The sequence below is a fragment of the Notothenia rossii genome (genome assembly GCF_949606895.1).
Source record: "Notothenia rossii genome assembly, chromosome: 12".
Lineage (NCBI taxonomy): Eukaryota > Metazoa > Chordata > Actinopteri > Perciformes > Nototheniidae > Notothenia > Notothenia rossii.
In genome coordinates, this window is record NC_136911.1 from 23,339,060 (window position 1) to 23,350,288 (window position 11,229).

The 11,229-nt window shown below is 40.0% G+C and overlaps 1 protein-coding gene across 1 annotated transcript in view; it reads left to right on the forward strand.

The window, feature by feature from the left end:
* Positions 1 to 205: 205 nt before the first annotated feature.
* Positions 206 to 11,229, forward strand: part of esyt2b (extended synaptotagmin-like protein 2b) — a gene marked incomplete at its 3' end in the record, with an annotated part of 45,637 nt that continues 34,613 nt past the window's right edge. The window contains exons 1-2 of the mRNA XM_079661855.1: positions 206 to 424; positions 1,181 to 1,774. Of these exons, the coding sequence (XP_079517981.1) occupies positions 1,433 to 1,774 (342 nt within the window). The remainder of the gene's footprint in view (positions 425 to 1,180; positions 1,775 to 11,229) is intronic.

Sequence of the window (11,229 nt, forward strand, 5' to 3'; positions counted from 1 at the left end):
CGACCGAGTGAATCAACGGCAGTTTCCATGCCAACGGTGAATGAATATGGCAGGTTATCGACTATATGATAACAAATGTGTATTTCTTATTTCTAACAGACCGTATTAAAATGTTGTTGTTAAAGCATTATAATAACATTGATTAACGTGTGGGTTCATTTAAAAATCTGCTTCATGTACAAATCTGTCTGTTTATCTATTTCTCTGTGCTCAAGATCACAAACCTTTCCTATTTTTACCGTTGGAATTTGAATAGCAAGCTAGTTTATTAGTTCCTAAAAAAGATAACGGTTTGTTTAAAATACAGCCGATTTAAATGCTTCATTTCTTATTTGACAAACTACTTCACATGGATTTATAAAGATGTAGCCGAGCAAGAGGGCTGTTGTCAGCAGGAATATCAGAAAACGAACTTTTCACACAGGTAAGCTAACACTTTTCATTGTTTTTTTAGCTTAAATAGCTTACCTCAACGACTTAAAATAATAAATAATAAAACCAGGCTGTGTTTACCACTAATGACCTCCAGGTGGCGCTGTTTCTCCCTCTTTATCAGGGCTTTCGGCACCGCTGTGCTTGTCTTGTGATAATAATATAATTAGAAACCATATTTGTTATTCCAATTTTGTATTAATTTATCTAACATTTCTGCCTGTAAATTGTCTTTTTCTTATACTGTAATTAATATTCCAGATGACATACTATATTCTGTATTTATTAATGCATACAATGTGTTTTTCTTGTTGTTTTTTGTCCTTTTATTTATTCAAGATCATATATTGTGTATAAAAACAAGTTTAAATCTGGGTTGGACATATAAAGTAATACAAAATAACATAAAGTAAATAAATAAAAATACACTTTCATATTTCGTATTTGTTAAATACACAATTAGTTTTGATTGCCTTTTTGTTCTTAATGTTTTTAATAACATGTTTTACTTCATACAATATGTCTGGCTGCTAACTACTTTCACTGCATCACATCACATGGACCAATCATAAACAAGCATAGCTAAACAGTCGTATGTAATATCAGAATATTACATTAATTGCATTTATTTTCATACAACATGTTGAATATTTTCGTTATAAAAAAGTGGCTGAGAAGTTATTAAATAAAACCAGGCTGTGTTTACCTCTAATGACCACCAGGTGTCCGTGTTTCCCCTCTCTATCAGGCTGGGAGCGCTCAGTGTGATGTGGTCCCTGTGTGTTTTTGTGAAAGCAGCATTTAACCCGAGAGGAGGCAGAGAGGAGCCGCGGACTGGATCAGCTGTGCGTTTTAAGGGAATATATTCTGGTCACTAAAAGGCGTTCAATGCCATCGATTCCCCGCGAGGCAATGGGCTCGTGCGCTGGGGAGCCAACGTGAGAGCACATGGTGTTACCAAAAAAACCTTATTTTTAAAAACACTTTGGAGCTCAAAAACATGTCTAAGGACAGCATGACGGACACAGGAGTCCATTCCCCTACTAAGGAGAATGGACATGCAATAATCCCACCCTCGGACCCCCTGCTGTCTGCCACACACGAGCTCACACACACCTGGATGCACGTCGCCAAAACCTTTGTGATTATTTTCCCCATCTACGCACTGGGATATTTCGAGTTTAGCTTCAGCTGGCTGTTGATCGGACTTGTGATGTTCTTCATGTGGAGGAGGAACTCTGGAGGGAAACACAGCCGCATCAGAAGAGCTCTGGATCTGTTCGAGCAGGAGGAGGAGAGGGGCTCCAAGCAGAGCACCAACACCTCGGATCTGCCTCCGTGGGTAAGAACATAATAAATAATAATAAAGCTTTATTTATATAGCACTTTCCATACAACACGTGCAGCTCAAAGTGCTTTACAACATGACACATCACAATTTAAAAACAAACAACAAGAAATTCCTCTCAGATTATTTGTTAAGAACTTGAAAAGGTGCATGCAGCGAAATATAACATTTTAACAGGTTAGTAGACACAAGGAGGTGTAGACACAAGGAGGTAAAAGGTATGACACAAAATAAAACACACTCCTTCATCCCCAGAGGTGGAAGAAGTACTCAGATATTGTAAAAGTAGAAGTACTCAGATCTTATACTTGAGTAAAAGTAGAAGTACCAGAGTGTAGGAATACTCTGTTACAATAAAAGCCCAAAATGTTGGATCATCTGAGTTGTGTGTCTGGGTGCTATTTGATTAAATACAACCTATAATATCTCATATGTGTGACACACTGAGGCTCCTGCAGGTCTCGCTGAGGCTTCAGGAGGTTTCTAAGGACCACTAAAGCCTGACAGGAGCCCATTGTTATCTAACAACGTGATAAAAAGCCGCAGCAGAATCCAGAGTTACTGCAGGAGTGTGAATCCCAAAATAACAGCAATCTGTGGACATGCTTCCTCACAGCGTGGTGTCTGGTTCTCCATTGTAACCCTGCTGGATTTAGCCTGTGTAATGTCAGTGTGTTGGGGGGGGGGGGGGGGGGGGCTGTCGGGGACAGCTGCTTCATCACAGCTTTACAGCTCCTCTGGTCAGCTGATTCCTGGAAACTCCGAAATGTTGAGCGCAGAAATACTTCACAAAAACAGATCAAGTGGGATGAGCAGAGCTGGAAGAAGTACTCAGATCTTGAGTAAAAGTGGAAGTACTCAGATCTTGAGTAAAAGTAGAAGTACTCAGATCTTGAGTAAAAGTAGAAGTACTCAGATCTTGTTCTTGAGTAAAAGTAGGAGTACACAGATCTTGTTCTTGAGTAAAAGTAGAAGTACTCAGATCTTGTTCTTGAGTAAAAGTAGAAGTACTCAGATCTTGTTCTTGAGTAAAAGTAGAAGTACTCAGATCTTGTTCTTGAGTAAAAGTAGAAGTACTCAGATCTTATACTTGAGTAAAAGTAGAAGTACTCAGATCTTATACTTGAGTCAAAGTAGAAGTACTCAGATCTTGTACTTGAGTAAAAGTAGAAGTACTCAGATCTTGTACTTGAGTAAAAGTAGAAGTACTCAGATCTTGTACTTGAGTAAAAGTAGAAGTACTCAGATCTTGTACTTGAGTAAAAGTAGAAGTACCAGAGTGTAGGAATACTCTGTTACAGTAAAAGTCCTGCAGTCAAAATGTTCCTCAAGTAAAAGTAGAAAAGTATCAGCATCAAAATATAGTGAAAGTTTCCAGTATGGCCCATATCAGATTTAAAAATACAACACGTTGGTATTATAATTATTACTAATGCATGAATGTCAATTGGTAAAGGTGGGTTTATTTATATGACTTAACTTTAGTTCCCCCTGGAGTAAATTATACAAAGTCATTCAAACTAGCTGCACCTTTACCAGCTTTGAGAACTCCTGTCTGGGTTTAGTGTTTGTTAGAAACCTCCTGAAGCCTCAGAGAGACCTGCAGGCGCCTCAGTGCGTCACATGTATGAGATATTATAGGTGGTATTTAATCAAATGGCACCAAACACACAACTCAGATGGTATTATACAGTCTGTTTTGGTTTGTCAGACACCATGTGATCCATGATGTCTGAGAGAAGCTGCATCTCAAATCAAAAGTAGAGACACATGAAGATGCGTTGTCGTGATGCGTTCACCTGTGATCTTGTTCTGTCTCTAAAAAAAAATCAGGGATCGGGATTTTTTTTTTTTTTTTTTTTTTAAATACTTTTTTTTAAATGTTGTATTCAATGTTACAAAACAAAAATGACCATGTTCAAGTCTTAAAGTCATCCTGAGGCCTTAGTTTTGGTTTCAAATGACACAACATCATGTATGTGTTGCTTCTTTGGGGCTTGTTTTCATAGACCTGCTTATTTCTCTCAAATCTGGCAACAGAGTGGGCGCAGAGTCTAATTGTAGCAGTAAGCTAACGAGTACTGATAAGCTTTATTTTGTTTTGATCCAATGCTGCTGTGAAAAAAAGAAGATATATCCATGTTGGATAGAATATTCAATTTAAATAAAAAAATAATCTTAAGGGACAACTTGAATGCTTTTTTTCTTTTTTTTCTCTTAATACATTGCATTAAGTATCGGCAAATTGTCAAAATCAAATGATCGGAATCGGATCGGGAGCAAAAAAAGGTGATCGGGACATAGACATTTATAAGACCCTTAGCAGACTCAGGAAGTGTACATCTCATTCATCAAATGTGCTTTAACGAGCCCCTGTTTTGCTTTTGGGGGCTTTTCCTTTCCTGTAGGTTTTACTGCATGTAAATGGTCTGGTTTCTGTAAAGTCTTCCTCCCAGAGTCTCATCTCCTCTGGCGTGTGCTGTTTAGAGACCAGTAAAAAGCTCTTTCTGCTGACACGTGGATAAAAAGGCATCGAGGCTGTTAAATGTGGGCGGAGGAGCTGATCAGCAGCTTCCACTAAGAGAAAACAAGTATTAAGGCTCAGGGTTGGGACTTCTGCGAACATAGAAGCATATATTGTGTGGTTTGATTCCAAAATGCTCTGTAATAAGCCATGTTGTGTTTGAAAAGACCTGCCGTCCACCCATTTCTGCTTCTGCTGGTGGTGGTTCCCACGGCTGAAGGCCGCTATCCACCTGCTGTTAGAGGCCTACTCCCACCTGTTGGGTGCTACTGTGCGGGGGAGGCCTGGTCTGGAGATACCGCGGAGAAACCGGAGTGTTGCCACACTGCTGATTGCCTATTTCCTTGCTGCTGTCCTGACGTGGTTTTGCTTCGGGAACATCGTGGATGCTGTTGAGCTGGACTGGGAAAATGGCAAATGTCGTGTTTCTGCTGTGCCTTTTTTTGACTGTGCTGGACAAGGAGAAGTTCGCTAGTCATCCTGACAATTCTGCTGGATGCGGGTCCGTTCTGCCGCCCGCAGTGGACATCCCCTGTACAGGTTCGGATGGGTTGCACAAACAATTGCTAGTTGCACTGTCGCGGACATTCATTTCGTCAAATGTCTGTCTTTCTCACATGCCTGCCACAATGGTCCTTCAGAATTGTTTTTTGAACTCTAATCTCACTTTTGCGAAGTTTGCTGGTGACTCTAGAACAGCTGAAAATGTATGTGTGTTGATTAAGAGGAAAAGGTGCTTGGTATTTTTATTGTTGTTACTATCAGGAAATGTACAGCCAAATCCGGGTCCACCTGGTAGTTTTAGTCAAATAGCTACTCCTGCTGATTTTAGTTCTAGATCGGGGTTAGGTTTAATTCATTTAAATGTGCGCAGTCTGTTACCTAAATTAGATTTTGTCCGTATTTGGGCGAGTTCAACTGATGCTGATGTCATTGTCTTATCAGAAACGTGGCTAGACAAATCGATCTTGGCCTCTGACATTTACATAAATGGTTACAATGTATATCGCACTGACCGTCCTAAAAAAGGTGGTGGCGTTGCCATTTATGTCAAAAATAAGTTTTGTGTAACAAAAATGGTTTCCAAATCTGTTAGTAAACAACTAGAATTTTTAGCTGTGAATGTCGAAGTAACAAAGGGTCAACAGGTCATGGTGGTGGGTTGCTACAGGGCCCCCTCGGCTGTCAAGGACTCCTTATCTTCATTGGCAAAACTGTTATCTCAACTTTCCTACAAGGAAATAGTGCTGCTTGGTGATTTTAATTGGGATTGGTTAACTTCTGTGTCAGAGGATTTTAAAAACCTGTGTACCTCTTTGAACATTACTCAGATTATAGACAGTCCTACTCGCCCAAATATTAAGTCCCCAAATAAATCCTCCTTAATTGATCTAATTTTAACAAATGTTCCATATAAATACTCATCTGTGGGAGTATTTGCTAATGATGTGAGTGACCACTGTGTTGTAGCCACAATTAGGGACACTAAGGTCCAAAAAGTTAAACCACGCATCATCACAAAGAGAGATAAAAAACACTTAGTGGAGCAGGGTTTTTTACATGATCTGTTTGATTTTGATTGGGGAAAAATCGATCTGTGTGCTGATGTAGAAACTGCATGGTCTTATTTTTATCTTGGTTTTATAAAAATTATAGATAAACATGCACCTCTGCGTAAATTTAGAGTGAAGGGACGAAACAATCCCTGGTTTTCTGCTGAAATGTCCAGTCTCCTTCATGAGAGAAACAATGCCTGGGCAAAGGCTAGGAAATCAGGCTCAGAGGTAGAATGGCTACGCTTTAGGCAGCTAAGGAATAGCTTTACTTCAAATGTCAAAAGTGCTAAGTCAAAGTACTATTTGTCAGTTACCACAGAAAACCTGAATAATCCTAGTAAATTTTGGAAAGCCATAAAATCGATTTCCACTGGTGATATCCCAAATGAGCTACCTCCGTACCTCACCACAGCATCTGGCATTATATCAGACAGGGCCACCATGCTAAATTGCTTTAATAAGCATTTTGTCTCTTGTGGCTCTCTGTTTGATTCTGTCACTGACTGTGCTTCTGCTTCTGTGAACGCTCCAGTCCTTGACTCTGAACAATGTGGTCTGGAAAACCCTTTCAGTTTTACTCCTTTAACTGTTGGTATTGTCCATGAAGCTTTATCCAAGTTAGATCCTAAGAAACCGGCTGGCCCGGACAACGTAGAACCTTTCTTTTTAAAGATAGCTGCAGATTTTATTGCTCCACCTCTTACTTCTCTTTTTAACCTCTCCCTCAGCACAAATACAATTCCTAAAGTATGGAAGTCTGCTTATGTCCTGCCTCTACTGAAAGGAGGGGAGGCAACTATTTTAAATAACTATAGGCCAATCTCTAAATTGTCAGTTTTGGCTAAGGTGCTCGAACGACTTGTGAGTGAACAAGTAAAGGAGTTTTTATGTATAAATGATATCCTGTCTAAACATCAGTCAGGCTTCAGGAAGAAACATAGCACCATCACTGCAACAATGAAAGTGGTAAATGATATTACTAGTATGCTAGATAATAAACAGAGTTGTGCAGCTCTGTTTATTGACCTTTCCAAAGCGTTTGACACCGTTGATCATCGTGTCTTAAAACAGAGGCTACTCAGTACTGGCATATCCAGCCATGCAGTGGGGTGGTTTGTGAACTACCTCTCTGAAAGGTCCCAATGTGTTCACTTTGATGGGCTGTCTTCTGAGTGGTTAAACATTGCTAATGGTGTTCCTCAAGGTTCTGTTTTAGGTCCACTTTTATTCTCCATATATATCAACAGTTTAGGTGAAAATGTGGATGAAGCTACTTTACATTTTTATGCGGACGATACCGTGATGTATTGTGCAGGTCCCTCCATTCAGGAGGCGGTTGTTAAATTACAGGCTGTTTTTAACATTATTCAGACTCAGCTCTCTGAACTAAAGCTTCTTTTAAATGTGGATAAAACCAAGATAATGCTCTTTTCAAAAGCTAAAAAGTCACCTGAGCCTGTTTTAGATATTGTATCAACGCAAGGAACAAAACTTGAAGTTGTTGCCTGTTACAAATACCTTGGTATCTTGCTTGATGACTGTCTCTCTTTTAAACTTCATGTCAATAACCTGCTTAAAAAACTGAGGGTTAGGCTAGGTTTCTTTTTCAGGAATAAGTCCTGTTTCTCGCTTGAGGCCAGGAAAAGGCTAGTCACTGTGACCTTTTTACCTGTGCTGGACTATGGTGATCTGCTGTATATGAATGCACCTGCCAACTACCTAAGCAAACTAGATGCTGCGTATCATAGTGCTCTGAGATTTGTCACTAACTGTAAAGCACTTACTCATCACTGTACATTGTATACCAAGGCAGGTTTACCATCACTCACTGTACGGAGGCTCAGTCACTGGTACACTTTTATCTATAAAGCTATGTTGGGCAAACTCCCGTATTATATCTGTTCATTGATAAAGCAGAAAGTTGCAAGCAGCTATTGTCTGCGATCTCAGGATATAGTCTTGTTAGATGTGCCAAGAGTAAGGACTGTCTTCGGTAAGACAGCTTTTATGTGCGCAGCTCCACTTGCTTGGAACAGTCTACAGGCAAAATTGAAATTGAGCATTTTTATTTCTTTGAATGTATTTAAGGCATGTCTAAATGAAATGCTTTCTGACACTCTGGGTATTTGTAAATGTTGAATATGTAAATATGATATCCTCTGTTGTTTGTATGTTGTTTTCATGTTTCATGTGGAACTAAATGATGCAGGTCTCCCTTGTAAATGAGATCGATGATCTCAAGGGACTAATCTGTCTAAATAAAGGTTTGAAATGAAATGAAATGAAATGAAAGAAACGATAAACATGGAGATGTTGTCGCTTGTTTCCACTTGTTGAGCTAGTTAAAGCTATCTGCAGATGGACAGTGTGTTCCTTTAGATGAATAACTTGCCTAGCAGTGTGAGGGACTCTTAATGCCTGGTGTGTTGGTGCGTTCAATCACAATATGCCTCCCAGCTTTACAGCAATTGATTAGCATGACTGACTGAGTGAATCTGCACCGAAAGCGTTTCAGCAGCTCCTCAATCTTTGTGGTTCTCCCCCGCGAGGCGTACGAGACGCTGCTTCCTCAAAGACTTCTCTAAGTTGTGCTGCTTTAAGAGAGCTCCAGATAACTGTGTTTATCCAGGGTGAGTCATCGTGTGGCTGGAGGAGAAGCTACTCTCACTCAGAGTGGCTCTCAGATTCATATGGGATACGTCTCACACACCGCCTCTTTATGAGGACGTGCTGCACACAGAGGCTTATTTCATACGATCAGCAGACATCGGCAACGCACGTGTGTTTGGACAGAAACAATCAACACAAGGGATTTACTAATAATGACACAAACATAAGAAGTAGGGCATCAGAAACACATCATAACATTATATTTAAATACATTTAACACAGTCATTAAAAAGCAAAGAGATTAAAATAAAAAGGAAAGAAACTATTTAATTTTATTTATTTATTTAGTGCTTCTTAAAGTGACTCAAAGACACGAGATGTGCAGGTTCACACACACACACACACACACACACGCACGCGCGCGCGCGCGCGCGCACACACACACACACACACACACACACACACACACACACACACACACACACTGGTGTCTTTTTAGGTAAAGAAGGCATCTGGCATTGTGCAGGTTCAAATACATAGAGAACACAACAAAAACAAATATTGAATACACATGAAATGCAGCATTTATTATCTCTCTTGCTATTTTTACATATATTAAATACTACATCGTGATCTCCATGTATGATGAGAATACACACATCATGGATGATGAGAATACACACATCATGGATGATGAGAATACACACATCGTGGATGATGAGAATACACACATCGTGGATGGAGCATTAGCTGCAGTAGACCTGGTGCATCTGTCAACTTTCATTCCTGCTGATATTTTTCACATTTTCTGCAGCACTAAAGGAGAGAGCAGTGTTTCATTATGCAGGTGCTACTGTGACAGGTTGATGTATCGGCTAGAAGTACACGTTTCCAATTTAGCAATCAGCAGGAGGGGACTCTTTAAAGTAGAGACACTACACACTGATATACACCTGAACATCAGCAGGAGAGGACTCTTTAAAGTAGAGACACTACATACTGATATACACCTGAACATCAGCAGGAGAGGACTCTTTAAAGTAGAGACACTACATACTGATATACACCTGAACATCAGCAGGAGAGGACTCTTTAAAGTAGAGACACTACATACTGATATACACCTGAACATCAACAGGAGAGGACTCTTTAAAGTAGAGACACTACATACTGATATAAACCTGAACATCAGCAGGAGAGGACTCTTTAAAGTAGAGACACTACATACTGATATACACCTGAACATCAGCAGGATAGGACTCTTTAAAGTAGAGACGCTATATACTGATATAAACCTGAACATCAGCAGGAGAGGACTCTTTAAAGTAGAGACACTACATACTGATATACACCTGAACATCAGCAGAAGAGGAATCTTTAAAGTAGAGACACTACATACTGATATACACCTGAACATCAGCAGGAGAGGACTCTTTAAAGTAGAGACACTACATACTGATATACACCTGAACATCAGCAGGAGAGGACTCTTTAAAGTAGAGACACTACATACTGATATACACCTGAACATCAGCAGGAGAGGACTCTTTAAAGTAGAGACACTACATACTGATATACACCTGAACATCAGCAGGAGAGGACTCTTTAAAGTAGAGACACTACATACTGATATACACCTGAACATCAACAGGAGAGGACTCTTTAAAGTAGAGACACTACATACTGATATACACCTGAACATCAGCAGGAGAGGACTCTTTAAAGTAGAGACACTACACACTGATATACACCTGAACATCAGCAGGAGAGGACTCTTTAAAGTAGAGACACTACATACTGATATACACCTGAACATCAGCAGGAGAGGACTCTTTAAAGTAGAGACACTACATACTGATATACACCTGAACATCAGCAGGAGAGGACTCTTTAAAGTAGAGACACTACATACTGATATACACCTGAACATCAGCAGGAGAGGACTCTTTAAAGTAGAGACACTACATACTGATATAAACCTGAACATGAACCTTTTCCACTTTGTTCCTGATTAGTTTCTCATCTCAGTCGGTTACCCCTCTTAGTTTTATCATACTCTAAATATTATAAACACCCATTACTTCTCCATCTTTTCACTACGAGAGCAGCGATCTGAATAATTGAGCTGCTTTGTTTACATGCCGCCCATCCCTTCACCTACTTTCCCAGAATAAGGTCACTGTGTCAGATGTAATGAAGCCAGCCTTTTCTTCCACAGGATGATATTATTTCCGCCTCATAAGAAAACTAAAGGTCTGAATGTGTCAGATTAGCTTCCTGTGGCCTGGCTCCTGCTCCTGCTTCATCCTCAGTGTGACAGGAACGCTGGAGAAGCACTTCTTGCTGCCTCCATGGGGAATAGTGCTCTGTAGCTGTCGCACTGAATGTCAAATACACACAGCCTGAAACCTCACTCTATCTTCAGATCGGGAAATAAACCCTTTCACTTCATGTGGTTGAGCAGAGCTGTTTGTCTATTATTTATTGAGGTGCTGTGTGTGCACGGTATTGACTTCATTCCTGCCGCTACCTTTACCTCGTGTCGGATCGATGCTCGATTTACTTTGCTCGTTCGAGAAGATCAGTCAAACTTCAGCTCCGTCTCTCAGCTCAATCGCACAGATCTGTGGAGGTCTGGAGACGTGAGATTAGTTTCTATTGGTTTCGTTTTGAGAAGTATTAAAAGCAGACGGTTGATTAAGTCATCCTAATCTACCTCTATATTCAACAGCCTTTTAAAGGGGTCCCTATTCTCCTCA